Genomic DNA, 17,828 nt, shown 5'->3' on the forward strand with positions numbered 1-17,828 from the left:
TCTTTCCCCCTATTACTTTTGAAGGTATGGTATTGTGTTATTCATTTTTCAAACACACAGAACAGAACTATTGGGTCTTAGTGTAAGAAAGTTGCCTGCTAAATTCTAGAAAGTATTACATTTAATATTCACAACCTGAAAATAGTCTTAAAATCTTGTTATCCTGCATTAAGTTCTTACCTGTAGTTTTAAAGCTTGTTGAAGAGGAAGTGCTTTTCACTCCTGTAACATAAACTACTGTTACTCTTACAAAGTAGTTGGTCCAAGGAAGAGTTCCTGTGAGGTTGCACGTGTAAACAAGATTTCCTGTGCACAAAGTGTTTGCAGGAGAAAACCAGTCACTTTTTGTTGGCCACTAGGAAAATAAAATATCATTATGGTCAACTTTCTTGCTCTGCTGAAAGTGTGTCACAGTTCTATTCCTGGGTGGATTAACTACTTTGCCACCTCTTAATATCATAGTGGAAATCTGACGCAGGTGCTGTTTCAACCATGGGACTTTGTCCTCTCAGAGACCAAGGACATAAACCCTAATTTTCTTCTTTGTTTTCAGGAGACCTACAAGCCTTGGCAGTAACAAAGAACAACAGATTAAGTGCCTGCTTTACGCAGCCAAAAGGAGCCTTCCCCTTATATTTCTGGATCATCATGACATGCCCATGAGTTCAGCTTGCCATGATGCAATTGAAAGGAGGTGGGTTAGTGGAATTGTGATGTGACATTTGTTTTAGGCCAGGGAAATGTTTGGTGTAGGCCTAATGAATCTGATTCTCTATAGTAAAGAATCTGCATGATCCAGTTTAGCTCATGACTTTTTGTGCGTCCAGTGGTTCAAGCGTTGAAGTCTGAAGTTTCCACGCATGCTGCTCTCACTGCAGCACTTACTTCCTACTCCTTGGATCCGGTCTTCTCTCCGACATTTTCTCCTAACCTCTATCACAGCAAAATAAAATCCAGATACTAGGCTGTATCTAATATTTATTGCTGAAAACCCTTTTCTTCTTTTTGTTGTGCAAGGCAGACATAGGATTTGCAACTGCAAACCCAGTTGGGGCAGGGCAGTGAGGAAACAGGGATAGGACTGCTGAAACAGGAGACTCAGGCGGAATTCTGGTGAGGTCATCCAGGATGTCCTTTGGCACTATGGAGTACTAAATGCTACAGCTGCACTCCTCCTTGTTCCTGGCAAACACTGACTCCATCCTGCCCCTGCTGAGCAGCTAAGACTGACATCACCATGCCCAAATTATCCACTGAGACTCTTCATGTACATCCTGCCACCCACCCTGTCCTGCTTACCAGGACAGGGTAGGTTAAAGTTTCTCTGATCTGAAAAAAACCCACCCCAAAATTTAGAGGTATTTTTACCTTACACAGCTCAAACCAGAAGCTGGTTTCATTGACATGCAGAGGAGCTCTCCATTCTAGCTGGAAACTGGTATTTCTGGGAATTATGTTGATAGGTGCAGGTGGAGTCTCAAAAGTTTTTGCAATGACAGGGACACTTTCAGAAAACCAGTTCTCATCAGGATGAAAAGCAAGAACCTAGTAAGGAACGGATGAACTGTACAACACCAGAGCAGTTGGAAAGGCAGCTTTGCTTTAGCAACACCACGTGTTTGGAAGACTAACTTTTCGAACAAGACAGTATTCAGGCAATACAGATATAGCTGTAGAAAGATTTTGAGCCTCATAGCTGCAGGGTTATACACCTTCAGGCTGAAAGTTTGTATCCAGGAGTACCCTTCATCAGACACTCTTCTTAGTTTCTCATCTCAGCTTTCTACCAAGTCCCTTCTCTGTCTAGACCTTTTTAAAATGCCACACACTCTTACACAGACATGCAGATGTCACACCACGTGTTAGGCAGTGTTTTAGAACCACAGAAACACAAAGCCGAGAGGTGCCTCAGCACATTGCTTTTCACTAAGCCACAGGCAAATATAACCTGTGTTTGGGTATGCATACTTGCATACACACATACAGGTATTTAGGTATGTGTGTGTATATATGTTCCCCATTATACCATCCAAATCATTAACAAAAGCCCAAAGTCAAATTAATACCTACAGATCCCCTCCTGCCATCATCTGAATGTTCTCCCAACTGTGTAAATCACTTTATTTTTGATACCCAGTGCACATTCTGCAGACATGTTTACGTGGTTACTTTTGAAAATGTCACTCTGATCATAGACCTGCTGTCCAAATACATCATTTACTACTTTTTTTTAAGCCTTCATCTGTAAAGGGTGAAGCAGTACATTTTGTTCTTATGAATCCACATTGGACACTTTTGTCTGCTTTACAGAAGAGCAGTCTAAAGATTTTCAGGTTGAATAAACCAGTAAAACTACTTGCTATTATACCTTGAATAAATTATTTGTTCCAGGATGGAGCCCACTGACAGACCAGGCAAGCATCCCATTTGAAAATTCACTTTTTCGTAAAGGTGTTGCTGGGACAGGAGGCAATAAATTGACAGAGATTTGATAGCGGATGGATTCAAGAGGTCCATTTGGCTCCAGAGGTTCACTCCAAGATATGTTGATGGTGGTGTCAGATAAAACTAATGTTTTAATAGTGTCAACTGCCTCTGGTACTGAAACAGAAGGAAAAATTAATTGCCCTCTTAGAGAAGTCAAAAAATGTAACCAGGGAAAGAAAAGAAGGTTATAAATGTATGAATATTATTCATTTACAGGACTGAAACTCTACACATGTAAAACTCATGTTCTTGTATAGTCAGTCACCTGCAGAGAAGTTCAAAATATTTTTAGTATCTTCTTGGCTGTCCTACCACACAAGCAGACAAAAAACCCCAACAACAACAGAAAAACAGCTGCTCTCATATACCTCTACATTTATATCACTGAATTCCTGCATTCTCTTAGTTTCCTAATCAGGGTCTCAGATGTGAGTTTACTATGGTGCTTACTTGGATATACACACACACAAAAAATAATACCTGCACTATTCCAATTGGAAAGTCTTTTCTTGAACAGAAAAGTATGAAGGAAGAAAATCCAAAATTAAGCATTATTTCCGATAATTTACAATTTTGCTTAGAAATACACAGTTTGGCTGAGCTGCATATGGAAGAAACTGGGTTGCTGGTCAGATGTCCATACCAGCTGATTATTCACTAGTTGTTCTGGAAAAATCAACCCTTCCTTTAAAGCTTTAAGATCACAGACTTTGTAATGGTATATGGTATGTCCCTACTCTGCATAAAAAAATTCTTTGTTTCCTATGGAGCTGTCCAGACAGGTAAAAAGTTAACAAGTCATTACACTATTTATGTTCCAAACATATCAGAATGATGAGTCCATATGTTCTAATTCATATCCTAGTAGAAAGACTACAGATTATTTAATGCAAAATACAGAAACTAGACTAGGAAAGAAGACAAATTTCTCATTTGTCTAGCTAAAATGTGTGGAGTAAGAGTGACACTCTGTGGCAAGAGCAATGCATTAATTGTCTTCCTCTTTTTTTCATTCCCTCTATCTTGCTATTTGATGGAAAGCAGAAATTATTCCAAGCTTCTTTCACTTCATTAGAGAATGAGAGAAAGGCAGAGGGAATTCACACAGCTTCAGAGGTGTTAAATAGTGTACACACTTCAAGAGGCTCTAGCAGCATCTGATTACAATTTAAACTAGCAGTTACATTCATGAAATTGAGAACATAAGTGTCAGGACACATGTACCTTCTATTTACAGCTGGCTGGAAGTTTTTCAACAAATTGTGTAAAGCTCTGAATGTTGATACAGACATTTATTCTCAGGGTTTGTAGGCTGGGGTGGGGTGAGGAGTTTTTTTGTTGGTTTGGTTTGCTTTTTGTCTAAGACTTGATTTTCATCCAGATTTTTTGTTTTGTCCCGACTAGAGAGGCCTGTTCTGAGTTTCGTGTTTCATTTTATCATGAGACTGAAAAATTCCATTTGACTGAAGCAATCCAGTCTCCCATTTCAGGTGCTCCCTTTATTACCTGACAAAGAAGTAATTGTGTCAATTCTTGCCACATCCCAATAGTATTTAATCATATTCAATCAATGTGCCACACAAATTTTGTATTACAGATGTGGAATCCCATGCAAAGAATTGAAATCTACTGATCGAAGGCTAGAGTTGTTGGGTGTTTTTTGGGGGTGGGTTTTTTTGTTTGTTTTTCTCCATAGAATCTGTAGGAAGGTAGAATCATCAAGGTCGGAAGAGACCTTTCAGATCATTAAGTCCAACCATCAACCAGCACTACCACTGTAATCCCTAAACCACTAAACCACATCACCCAACATCAGGTGCCTCTTAAACGCCTCCAGGGATGGTGACTCCACCACCTCTCTGGGAAACCTATTCCAGTGCCTGACCACTCAAAAGTGTAAACATTTTTTCTAATATCTAATCTGACTCTGCCATCTCAGCTAAAGCCCATTGCCTCCAGTCGTCTTACTGCAGGCATGGTAGAAGAGACCGGCTCACAATATTCAGAGATCCACATAGGATGGGAGCCTATTTGCTTGATGGTGCAGATGCTAAGAGATCTGACTGTTGAGAGAAAAAAACAGCATAGTTGAACCAGAGACCTTCCAAAGTATTGCATATCTGGATTCCACAAGAAGGCTGCCAATATGCCTGCGCATCTTGTTTCACTTTCATTTGAAAGATGAAAAGAAGTTCACTTTAAACAGAGGGTTTTTAAGCGGAAAAATGTGACTGCTTCCAGGACAAAAAATGGGGAATGATATGTGCATAAGAGAAGCCACTTGGCAGCATCAGTGGTGATGCTCTCCTCTGGACAATGGCAGCAAAAAGAGAAGCTGATTATTCTGTGAATGAGCCTTTAAAGAAACCACACCTTAGAGTGCATCCCTAAGGAAAGAAGAAAGGAAATCAGGACTCCTGGCATGTACTTGTTGCCAGGTATTCTGGATGAAGTGTTTTCTTGGGCACAGTTGATCACTAGGGGGAAAAGACATTGAGCAAAGTAAGAAAAACCCAGTGGTGGCTGTCCTTACTTCAATTCCAGTTATTTCACCACCTTCTGAAGCAGCTAAAAACCAAGGAGAGGTAAAAAGAGGTAAGGGAAAACCTTAGGAGTCCTGCTGTGGCTCCCTCACTGCATGTCACGGCAATATCTGCATGCACAGCTGTGCAGCATGCAGTGCTCTGTGTCAGCCACAGCCAGCCCTGATGCAGCTGGGCTAGGGGAGCCAGTGTCCAAGGGCCAGGGGCTGCTGTGCCTCTCAGTTTCACTCCCTTACCCTCCTCTCAAAGAAGAACTGCTTCTACTCTGCAGGACAAGAGCCAGGCAGGAAAACTAGCGAGGATTGGGGCCATAGCATTCCCACATCCCAGTGAGTTCAACACCAAGTATCCCAAAGTACCACCTCCCCAGTCTTTCTGCAAAACACAGACATGCTGTCATGTAGACTTGGCTGTAATTCTGACTGCTGACTTAGGAATTAACAGAGGTGCCTTATGGCCTTGCAAGTAAAGAGTTTATGTGGATCTAGCTGATGCTGGCTGGTGACACCAGGCACAACAGAGAAAAACTGACATGACAGAAGAACAAGCACTATGTATACTATGGGGAATAGCTACCTCTTGTAATGGCTTCCCATGTTTTCAGCAAGTGAGTTAAGCAGAAGCACTGAGAAAATTATCTGAAGAAAAGCACAAGGGCAGCTCCTCGTGAAGACAAGTGATCATGTACAAAAATATACATGCGAAACAAGAAAAAGCACTGAGCAAGGTAGTTCTATTGGGTTGGGTTGCAACACGTGCAAAAGCATAACATGCACCTTTTGCATGATCCTTTCCTTTCTGGAAGATGTCAAGAGCTTCAAGGAAACTGACACACTAGCTGCCCCACAGCTGCAAATGGGTAGAATGAAGCAGGGAATGAGTAGAAACATCTTCCTGCCCTAATTGAGGTATTTACAAGCACAGGAGGCATCTAGCTCATTTAGCTCTGTAGTATTCTCAAAGAACAAGGACTGAAAGGGCACATCAAAATTCTTGAAATCAACTGAAAATGGGCTGTTGTCATTCAGGCCAAAAGTAAAAACAAAGCATTGTCTTTTCAGCCTGGTTCACAACAAAACAAATTTGCATTACCCTTAGAAACAGCAATTATGAAAATGACATCAAGCCAAGGGAAAAAAATCTGAATGCTGAATGAATACATAACACAGATATTTAAACATACAGAACCACATATACATTCAAATACAATTTATTTAAAGATGTGGTCCAAGGCAGAAACTGCAACTGTTTAGTCACTTTTCAGCCATAATTTATCTTTCCTCAGGAAGCCAGTAAGCCAGTAAGCCAAAGCATTAAAGAACATATATATATATGTCTTATGAATCTTAGAAATTCATCAAGTCTGTTTGCCAAAACCTTGTGAAGATCTACACAGGTTACATTTTAAGCAGACTATTTGTCTGCTTTCTGATTTACAGCCCAAACTTGCACACACCTTTCTCTGAGATGAGAACTCTGTTCAAAATCAGAATAAAATATGAAACAAACCTCCGTATAGAGTTGTGCCAACTGTGCCTTCTCCCACAGGCAGTGCTTCCTCATCTGAATAGTAGTTTTTCACTGCAACTTGTATGGCATAACTCGAAAATGGCTGTAGGTTGCCTAAGACAGCAATAGGACCCTGATATTCCTGTAAGTCAAAATCAGATAATAAACATGCATTCTTAGAGAAGAGTCATATGTTAACCCAGAAACGTCAATGAAATGTGTGTTAAAAAAATAATATAGTAGTGTTTTTGCATTGTAATACACTTTAGTGTTTAAAAAAAGGTCCTTAAAATCACAGTTTCAGTAATATGTCCCTACAGAAAAGAAAGCACATACTAAAAAACAAGCCAAAGAGTAGAGGGGTACTTGCACAAAGGAAAACTGAGGTATCTACCACTTAGCAAATACAAGAGAGAAAAGACAGTTACTTTTGGGATGTAGAAATGGAAAAACTCATGACAGAAAGCTACAAAATGGTTCATGAAATTACTAGAAGTGATATCCCATTCCCTGTTTATATATGATACCCCACGCGTTTCAGTGTGAAATAGCCATACCAATGTTTTTTGCTGTGGAGCAAACAAACAGTATCCTGAGTTCCTACAGTTGTTTGTCATTTGTCTGGAAAATACCAGGTGTGTCGGGGTAGGCTGGGATATGCCAGGGCATAGCTGCTGTGGTGTGACAGATGGCAAGCTTAATGTAAAACTGGTGTTAGTGGCAGCAAGGATAGTAGGTTTCTCAGTGGCTGGCAAGAGAATCAGGCATCTTTTATCTAGGAAAGACATCAAAAGATTAAAAAAAAGTTAATTATGGCTGGACCAATTCAAACTTGCTTGGGATTCTACCACCATTCTTATGAGAAAACATAGCTACAAAGTATTCTTTCTGCTTTCACAAAGAGAAACAGAAGAAAATCCCACCTGAAAGTACTTTATTTGATTACTTTCATGGACACAAAAATAGTGGCCCTCAAAGAAACTCTCATTTATCTTTGGTAAGATACAACTTTAATAAAGAAATTAGGTTCTTCTTGAAGTAGAAGATGGAAATGCAAATTGAAGTTGCTGTGTTGTAAAGGGCAGTACATACTGACGAGCCCAAACTTGCCTATTACAGGAAAGACAGATCTGTTGAATAGACAGTGCCTTTCTCTAGTAATTAAATGTTATCTGCTTTTTGCTCCAAAAAGGTTTCCATGTGTAACGTGGTAAGGAGAGATAAATTTGGGAGGTAGAAAAGGAGTCTGTAGGGAGAAAACAATGGAAAACTACACTGACAGTTACCAAAAAGTAATAAAAGAAAATTCCTCATCACTCGAAGTACTTCCAAAACCAAAATAAGAATATATTAAATAGACTTCCTGCTAAGAAGGAAGAAGTTTAGGCATGTGCACAGGGAAGAAGGTACAAGGATGAATGCTTGCCCTTAGGCCAGAACAACTGACCTCATAGTCAAGATCTTTTCTCCCAAAGTGAGAAACCCTGCCATTCCTACCAAAGTCAGGTTCATGCATATTCCTCCAAATATATTTGCAGCAGACAATGTAAATTAGAAAGTCTCTGTGGGGATCTCTGGGTAGAAATAATCCGTTTGGACTGAAATTTGGTTCTTCCCTTTCTGCACCAGCTAAACCTGCAGCTCTTGCAGGAAACCCTGTCCCTGGGGATAGGGATTGGCACATTCTGTACCAGGGCCAAACCAAGCTCCTGCATCAATGCCAAGCCCACACAGATCTCATGAGAACAAACATGCCCAAAGTGCTGGCAAGGATAGCCTGAGCACTGGTCAGAGCAGCTGCAGGCAGGCATGACTGTACCGGCTACTCGAAAGAATGTGAAATTTTTTTATTCCAAAGAAGTCCATCTTGTTAGAACATTCTCTTGTATATTTGCCAGTTCTTTTATGCAAAACTGGAGTTCAAGAATTATTTTGTATATATTCATCATGCTAGTAGCTGTTCTAAACCTCTGCATTTACAAAGATAATCCTTATAGGTACCATGAATCCTAATTTTCTATTAAAACTAAGGTTTTATTTCTTTCATTATCATTCTACAATGGTTTGTTTAAAATATTATGAGTTCTAAGTGAAGCCTGGGTCTACTATAACATAACCTGTAATTGTCTCTTGAGTACTTCTTTATAAATCACTTTAATAAGCAGATTTCATATCTCTTTGTCTTTAGAAGGACAGATTTTTTTCAGTTTTATGTACTTGTGAACAAACTCAGAAATCTGTGTCATAACAGGGATCACTATCAAACTCTTGCTACAACACTGTGGAACATATTTGCTCTTTTTCTGTGCTGTAATGTGCACCACCTTTTCCACATCTCCAGGTCTGACACAACTTTGAAAATAGGCATAGTCTGGCATTTAACAAACAGGGGCAATATTCATCATCATGGCCTTCCATTATATCCAACAGAAGGCCAGTCCTTATATTCATCCTTTTAAAAATGTGCAAATTGTTTCTCTGTAGAAGGTACCTGAATCCATGAAGCATGCTTTACACAAATACACGTAGCACAATCTGCAACTTAAATACATGCTCTGAAATAAATTGGTTACATTTACAAAACAAGCCAGATCCCCTCTACCTGGATATGATTGTGCTGCTGAGCTGTAAGCTAAGATTTTCAGTGCATGGTTTGCTCTCTTGTGAAGAAAGTGTCTTCTACTTTCTTTATTTGCTAGCCAAATTTCAGTGTATTCCTTTGTTTCAGCAGTCCAGTATATAAATTTGTTATCTGCAGTCAAGCTGCCAATTTTATTACCTGTAGGAAAACATTGCACAGTTAAGTTTTAAAATCAAACCTGAGCAGATGATTTTACAAGAGCAGATGGGTGCTTGTATTCACAGTTTGTCAATATAGGTATCTTGGCCATACTGTATCCTCGAAGACCTCCCCTTGAGAAGAGACTTCTGATATTATCCGGTGGGTCTCGTAAAGCTGAGACACTGTTATTACAGTTTAGAAATGTAGATCTGAAGGCGTTTTATTTCCCATAACTATGAGAACTGCTATTCAATTAACAAACACAAGAAGTAAAACACAAAAGCAAGACCTGTTTAAAGAAACTTTGCTCTTTTGTCCAAGATGAAAACCACCATGATCTGTCGTCTCCAGAAACAATTAAGACAGCTCCTCTGGTAACAGAGCAGCTTTACCAGCACACCTCCAGAACGGAGCTGAAAACCGAGTAACCAAGAGTGAATGTTATCATCACAAGAAGTGAAACATGGATAATTTGTCATATGAGACCCTACCTGTGTGACGGACCTTCCCCACATACTGAAGTCTGCAATGCCATTTTCAGGTGTAAGTCATTATTGTATCTTTTCATTGAGATAAACTGCAATAGGTGTAGCTAATACGAAACCCTAGCAAAATAATGTGTTAATATTCTAAGTGAAATCTATTGACAAGTAGCACTTGAGGTCGTAGCATCTCTTTTGATTTACATCTTACTAGAATACATACTTGCATCAGTAAATATCCTCACACTGCTCTTTCTCCTCATTTGTATAACAGGGTACACAACTGGAAACACAGAACACAAACATTTTGTCCAGATTGACTATAGAGGAATTAGTTTTATTTTAAAAAGTGCTTCATGAATGCTATTTTCAGAAATGAATGTTGTTTGAAGTAAGAGACAGCAAGAATCACAAACTACCTAGAAAAATAAAAGAGTTCTCAGACCTTGAATAGTTGGTATTTTGGTAATTCTCCAGCAGTGGCAACCATCCACATCTGAGGCCCATATTTCATCTCTTCCTCTGATAAAAAGCAGCTGGGGATTTTTGGAGTCAGACAAATCTATACTCAGAGGTCTTCCTAGCTCTGCTTCTGTGACATTACAGATGCAGTAGTTCCTCATCTGTTTTTCTACCAACCCGTGCCCCAAGATGTGGTGCACGGTGTTATTCTGAGTATCATAATAAAGGATGCAGCTGCCATTATCAAGCTCTTCCATCCAGTACAAGCGGCTAGCAAAGAAAATACATTGCTTTCAGTAGAAAAACTTCAACCCAACCAATCTAAATGCACTTCTAGTCTGAGTAGCTAGTCACAAATCTCCCAAACATTTAAGATCAGGTAACTAGAGCAACATAATTGCAAAGTGATTTCAGATGCCAAATGATTATTTTTGTATAGAAGGTCACAGTAACTGACTATTCTGGATAAAATGGTTACTGTAAAAAAAATTGCTGTCTGGTGCAGAGTTTCATTTGCATTACTTACATAGAAGAACCTACCAGTATTTAAGCATAATTTGAAATCTTTACTCAAACACAGACATCTTTTTGAAATTAGATATGCCCAAGACCAATTAGCAGTACCAAAGTGGTACTACATCCAGAAATTTCTGAGATTTACATAATGCCAAAACTCATCTACTTTGAAAGTCCTTTTTGGTCTTTAACAGTTCAAGTTTTGATGAAAATCATGTCTAAAATTTGCTTTAAAAGAGTTATTAGTAATATGCACCTTACCTTAAGAAAGGATAGGACAACAGAGATGATACAGTTGAATTACTTTTGCCCAGATGCACGTTCAAGGCTTTTAGAGATTTTTTCTTGAGCTCAAGATCAATAACAAATATTTGAGTTTCATTCTGTGGCGTTTTCAGGGCAACAAAGAGATGCCTTGCAATCCAGTCAACTGTGATGGCTGTGACATTGTGAAGATATGCATCTTTGAAAAACTTAAGAAAAAAAATAAAAAAGGACAGAACTTTCCAACCTGATATTAGGACATTATGAAGTTCAATTTGTTTCTGAAAGAAAAATGTCTGCTTGGGAAGTAGAAGTCAAAATATAAAGATGTGTCATGGATTGGCAATATTTTTAGACAAATCAAAACTATTGTTCCACAAATATCAATTGTTGCTTCCACATTCTTGAAATTAGAATGAAGTAAATTAAATTAAATTAAATTGTGATACAAATATAAACTTCTTTTATTTACTAGTCTAAATTTCAAATTAAACATCTGATAAAATATCAGCAAGGAAGATGTCAGTATAACCATTTATGATTGATAAGACTACTTTAACAATGGTATACTCTGGTCATTCTTACTTTTTCAAAAAACACAGTTGGCCATAAAATAATGACAATAATGGCCACGTACTTTCCTAGATTCTCTCAAGTAAGGGAGTGAATAAAGGAATACCTGAGACATTGAAGCATTCTGTATATTCAGAATAAAAAGAGAATCCTCAATGATATGGTATGCTTTGTCATCATTAGCAGTATAACAGATGCCCTTTACATTCTTTGCTGAAAGTTCCCATATTGTACGACCACTGTCTGTGTCAGTAAGAAACAACTTGTTGGCAGAAATAGTTATTAGAGTTGGGACAGGGAAAAGATCTGGAAGGAAAAGGGCACAGAAGAATTTACAAAAAACCTCCATCCTAGATAATCACAGTCAATGATAAGAAAAGCAAGTACAAGATACAAATAAATGTATTATAAATGTATACAAATAAATGTCTGAACTTACTGTATTTGGGTGTATGTCACAGTAAATAAATAAGGAGATGCCCTATTGTCATCACAGTCAAACTACTAAGATATTTTCAGTGGCATTATGAATGCTTACCTAACAGATTTAAGCATAGTAAAAGAGATTTGCTCATTTAATTACCTTTAACAGCCAAACTAGAAATAGCCTATGATCTCTAGTGAATCTCTGACTCTCTTGGTAAACTTTGACAGTCTAATTAGAAATATTTTATGATCTCTAGCAGTATGCAGGCTACAGGTGAAAACCTACTGTTCCATGCTAGCCTGAAGTTGCACAAAAAAGCTAATTAAGCATAGTTTTGAGGAAAGGCTTGACAATCCCAAAATTTAATCTAATGATAAGGAATGTGTTAATCCTTCATATCAGAGGATGTAACCATTTCCTCCATTGTGTCTGCTGTATGTCACATAAAATGTTGGAGGCTGTTTATCAGGTTGCCAAATTCTTGTACTGACGTTTTCACCAGCTATTGCACACAAACCATGAGATGGCAACTAAATCATCCATACCTGATGAATTCCTCTCTGCCACATCAGATAAGGGTCCTGGACCTACAGAGGTGAAGGCCTGCACCTGTGGGACAGGAGATTGATACTTATGTTAAATAACAGAATAAAGGACTGCATTTGAGAGCCTGTAGAGTCAATAGAGACACCACCCCTCTCTGTTCATCTTGGAACATAAGTGTGTGCTCTGTTTGACCTAGGGCTGTGTTGGTCAGTTTAAGGTCTACATTCAGGTTGGGACTGTGGCTATGAAGAGCATTTTAAGCAGTGGCCCAGAGATTGACAATCCATGCTGCATCTAACAATTAGAGCTCAAAGGACTCCAGACAGTCTTTTGGTTTCCTTTCCCAGCCTGGAACAATTCCTACTATTTGTTGCCCTTGCAACCAACATGGTGTTCTCCCCTACTAGTATCTGGTCTATTACATGCTCTCATGCTTTTAATTTGTCTTTCAAGCACACTTTCTGTATGTTCCAAAACTTCTATCACAATGAAAATATGACTTCTTCACAAGTTTTGAACTGGAAGCCTCTTTCCATGGAAGGCATGTGAGTCCTTGCATTTCTCAAACCGTGGCTCTGTTCAAAAGCCCTGTCACTCTCCACCAGATCAGTTGAATCTGTGTTCAACTTGCAGGTTTTAGCAGCGGCTTGGGGAAACCTCTAGAAAAGTTTCTTTTGGGCTTCTCCATTTAGTAAACAATATGATACAAAAAAGGTTAAGCCAGGTATCCACGGGTGAGTCAGCAAATCAGCAGTTCTACAAGCAGAAACCACAAGCTCTTGCCCCAAGCCAAAAAAACATCTCCCAGGCAAACATATCAGACGGCACAGATAGCATCTACCATCTAGCACAAGACAAGCTTAGTAATTTTTCATACCTGAAACCTTACTGTGAGGCTGGGAAGCACATCCTTGAGGGAAAACTGCATCTGGGTGGGTTTAACATGGCTTTCAGTCCACTCTGTGAAAGTGCCAGCAGTGCTGCTCTGATTCAACAGTTGGTAGTAAATCCTGAACTGAGTTAATATTCCATTGTCCCTCTCAGGTCTGTCCCACCTGAACTCCACAAGGACTTTCCCATGACTGTCATGTAGATTATTTTGTAACACATATATTCTAGGGTTCCTAGGTGCTGAAGGAACTGTATAAAAAAATAAAATCCACAGAACAAAATACTCCTATTAAAACACAAACTCTACCTCATAACTAACTCTTTGAGTTTTGAGCCTGAGCTTTACATCCCCAGTTATGACAGAGACATATAGCAATTGGTGACGTGTAAACTACAGAAGATTTTCTAAAACTTCATGGTAATTCCTTTCTATTTTTCATTGGTGTGTGGATATCTGATCTTAACTTGCCTAACCAAAAGAAGGAGCTGTATAAACAGAGAAAAAATGCACTCCTTTACTGAGATTGGGACATATCTATTTAGCCAAGTCCTGTATGTAACTATGGGGGTGTAAAAATTTTCACAACACAGACCATATTCTATGCCCTCTCCTATTCACTTTAAAATCTACTGCATCTCATAAACTTTCTCAGTGGTTGTCACTCAACACTATATTTTAGCTAACTTAATTTTGATGTGCATAAGAGCAAAAATACTGAAGCAAGAGTAAAATGTTCATAACATTTATTAAAAATCTAGTAAGTAGTTAAGATATTAAATGCAGCCTTTGGTGTTCATAGTAATGAATTCAGTTTCTCTTTCTTGCTTGTAGTCACAGGCACATGGGGGATATATTGTCCTGCATTTTCTGTTTTGAGTTCTATTACTTCAATTGTCTGCATTTGTGTTTGCAACAGATAATCGCCAAAGATTCTCAGAAACATGTCCTTGCAACTCTGCCTGCAGCTGACTAGCTCTGAAAGCTGCTCATCCCTCTCCAGGGTTTCACTTGCTGACATTGAGATGCTCCCAGTACACATTACACGTGAGGAACAAGATTTAAAATTTCAGTACCTCCTTCAGGGGCTCGAAGGGCTACAGATGTCACTGGCGCCTTGCTCCAGTATGTGTATGGAGTGACAGAAAAAATAAAGAGTGTAAATGGTTCCAGCCAATCCACTCGGTAGGATGGCACTGTCAGGTTATGGGGATGGAGGCATCCTTCACTCTCCAGAGACTGCAAATGGAATAAAATAGAACAAAATAAAGAAAGACTCTTTTCCTGCTCAGAAAGGCCTTCAGTTTCCCAAAATTCCCTCATCAAACTGGTCAACTAAATCAAAACACAGCTTCTCTTCTGTGAATGGTCATTGTTTCACCAACTCCTGTGGCACTGTAGTGACGTGTAGCAATGTGCCAGCAATCTGCTCTTTGAATTTAAAGTAAAGCTTGCCAAATGCACTAAAGTTAAGGGTGGATGAAGGCTAGATTTCACATTCAGGCAAAGGCTATCCCACTGTAATCTCAGAGGACCCTTCTGTCTCTGAGTTACTGTGAGAGGCCTTCTCATGAATCTTCGATCACCGTGAACTCCTCGCCTGGTTCTTCATGCTCCAGCCGCTAGCCCAGAGCCACTGCTGGCTGCAGTGGTGGAGAACTGGACAGCCTGCACTCTGTTTGCAATTTAGTTTGGTTCTTGACCAATTTGTAAATGCTGGAGAAGAAACAAACTCTATTTCTTTTTAAAAATAGATATATTAGCAAGTAGATGCAGTAATACATGCAGATAATAGGAAGAGATTGCATCAATGTCCTCACTTGCAGAGCCTTTGATCCCACGCAGTAAAAGACAGTTCCCCATTCCACCTTTGTGGGACTCCATGTGATGTGGAAACTAGAGGAATTTCCTTCAATTCTGAAAGAAGACTCTGGCACTGAATCCGGAATCACTTTTGGTGTAGAAGAAAAGTTTCCTGTCCATAAATGGAAGAAATAATAATAATCTAAAGAATGTGAGGAATAGGTGGACTATTGAAATGTGACTTAAAACATTAAAGTAAATTCTGTAAACCGTCGTTAAATAGAAACAATAAATAACAACACCATGAATTCTTTTTATCCATATCCGTACCATCAGCTTTTATAATTGCACATTATGCTGATATATTTATCAGGTGATGTATATATCTCAGGTGTATCCTGATATATTTATTAATAAGTTCCTCTTGTCCTCATCTTTTGTCAAATGACTAAAGAATTTCAAGAATGAAGAATTGCAGGCTGACAATGAATACCTTTATTGAGGAGTTTAGAAAAAGAAAATAATGTACCTGGCAACGGTTTAAGTGATGTGTGAACAAGGGTAAAGGCTGTAAACTCTGCTGGTTGTGAGAAGGGAATGCTAAGGCTCTGATTGACTTCCTGGGTTGTAATGAACCGAAGCCTATTAATCCAGAACAGACGACCGCTGTAGTATTCCAGTGCACCCTGAGATATTTCTGAAGTACTCCATGCTGCAAATTCTGTGACGATGGCATTACCACAACTGTGGAAACATGAAATTAGCAAAATGATAGCACACATGTAGGGAACAGATTTATGCAATGTTTGACATATTGGTAAGTTTCTTATAATTCAAATTCTTAGTACTCATGTACGGGGCAGGAAGACAAAGCAAAAAGTTTTCTTTATGCTCTTTAAAGCAGAACATTTTTCAGAATATGAAACATTGTAGAAAGGACAGAAAGGCCTTCATTCCCTTTATTTTATTGGTAAACAATTATAAAATAGTTTAGTATTCTGCTGCATAGATGCAGAAAAATGAGTATTTTGAAAAATCAGCCCACCTTCTCTCAGCAATTCCACTGAGACAGTGAAGTCTACTTCAGCGCATGAGATTCATTCTACTTCATTACATCAGGAATCCGGAGTTATTTGACCCTGCTAGTTTCCTTCCATTATTTATTAAGCTCTATTAACATTTTTCTTCACTGGGATCACTGGTGATTTAATCTGCCTTGTATATTGTGTGTCAAAACTTACAGGCCTTTTTAGATCCCAATTTATCTTCTGGGTAGGAGATTAAGTATGTTGTGAGAGGCATCATTTTGCCATCTCAGAAATGTCTTTGAGCTTAGACACATGGCATCCAAAACAAATTTGGAAAAGCTTTGACACACCATCAGGTTCATTAGGCTGGATTACTTCTAATCTCTGTATTGTGGCATGCCAGGGACAATGATTTATGGCTGCCAATTGGTTCACAATGGAGTTGTATGTTCCAGCTAAAACTAATCAACATATTTTGATTCTTTAAGTGTTTACTATTAGTCATAGCAAGTCTAAAATCAGTCAGAAAATTCAGCTGTTTCCACACAAATCCAGCCTGCCACATTATGAGCACATGTCAATACAGATGCTGCTCAATTAAGTTTAAGAAGTTTAATCTGATGCTTGAAAAAAAAAAAGGCATTCTCCACATGGAAAGGAGCAAAAACATAATTTCACAAACTACTATGCATTGTACACTTTGCACTTAGAGAGCTGTCTTAGGGTGACTTTATGATGTGTATCCCATATCACTGCCCTATGCCCAGAAATTAATTTTTGTGCTTTTCTATGCCTTTAAACTAAGCCTGAGAGGGGGAAGGAAAAACTGAGCAAAACTTTTCCAAAGCAGTTTTCAGCTTGTTCAAGGTCACACAGAGATAGCGACCTTTTTTTTCCAGCTGTGGCAGGGGAGTGAGGAAGCACCCATCTTGCTGCTTCCTGGTCATCTTCTGGCCAGTTTCAGCTTCTTTTTCTCTGAAGAGAGACTGAGAGTTGAACTTTTTTCCCTTCCCTGGAATTTCGGATTTTCTCCCTTTTCCACTGGACTGCTTCAATATCAGAACTCATTGGGAGAACTTTCCACTGAGCACAGAGGGCCTGGCCCTGGGCCAAGCCCCAGCTCCGAGGAGACCAAAGGGAGGACTCTGCCACTTTCCCAGGTTTTTTCTCCGCAGTGAAAGATTTTATTATTTAGCATTATTTTCTTTTTCCTGTGTGTTTGTTAAGTAGTTTTTATCTCCTTCACTTTCCTTTGAGGAAAATTTATTCTTTCCCGAACCTGGTGGGGGAGGGGTGGTGACCTGCCTTCTCTCAGAGGATATATTTCTAAATTTGGCCAAACTGGCACAAGAACAAAACATCATTTTTCTCAAGGTTTTAGTATATAATAAAGCACCATAAACATAATTTGTTACGTTTTGTCTTTTCAAACTTTGCCTTTCAGGAATAATGCAGCCATTTCATGTTCAGAATGGTCAAGAGGAAAGCCTGCCCAGGTGAGAAAGTGGTGTCAGTTC

The 17,828-nt window shown here is 39.0% G+C and overlaps 1 protein-coding gene across 1 annotated transcript in view; it reads right to left on the minus strand.

Annotated features, from left to right (window-relative positions):
• The window catches only part of ROS1 (ROS proto-oncogene 1, receptor tyrosine kinase), a 72,065-nt gene that overhangs the window by 28,268 nt on the left and 25,969 nt on the right, over positions 1 to 17,828 (minus strand). Inside the window, exons 19-32 of the mRNA XM_017739397.1 lie at positions 15,813 to 16,027; positions 15,301 to 15,455; positions 14,557 to 14,719; positions 13,469 to 13,731; positions 12,591 to 12,654; positions 11,725 to 11,924; positions 11,043 to 11,254; positions 10,249 to 10,535; positions 9,142 to 9,318; positions 7,097 to 7,314; positions 6,540 to 6,681; positions 2,369 to 2,601; positions 1,369 to 1,545; positions 181 to 355 (exon numbers count right to left, since the gene is read on the minus strand). Of these exons, the coding sequence (XP_017594886.1) occupies positions 181 to 355; positions 1,369 to 1,545; positions 2,369 to 2,601; positions 6,540 to 6,681; positions 7,097 to 7,314; positions 9,142 to 9,318; positions 10,249 to 10,535; positions 11,043 to 11,254; positions 11,725 to 11,924; positions 12,591 to 12,654; positions 13,469 to 13,731; positions 14,557 to 14,719; positions 15,301 to 15,455; positions 15,813 to 16,027 (2,681 nt within the window). The remainder of the gene's footprint in view (positions 1 to 180; positions 356 to 1,368; positions 1,546 to 2,368; positions 2,602 to 6,539; positions 6,682 to 7,096; positions 7,315 to 9,141; positions 9,319 to 10,248; positions 10,536 to 11,042; positions 11,255 to 11,724; positions 11,925 to 12,590; positions 12,655 to 13,468; positions 13,732 to 14,556; positions 14,720 to 15,300; positions 15,456 to 15,812; positions 16,028 to 17,828) is intronic.

This window comes from Corvus brachyrhynchos, unplaced genomic scaffold, assembly GCF_000691975.1.
Source record: "Corvus brachyrhynchos isolate BGI_N302 unplaced genomic scaffold, ASM69197v1 scaffold14, whole genome shotgun sequence".
Taxonomy (NCBI): Eukaryota; Metazoa; Chordata; class Aves; order Passeriformes; family Corvidae; genus Corvus; species Corvus brachyrhynchos.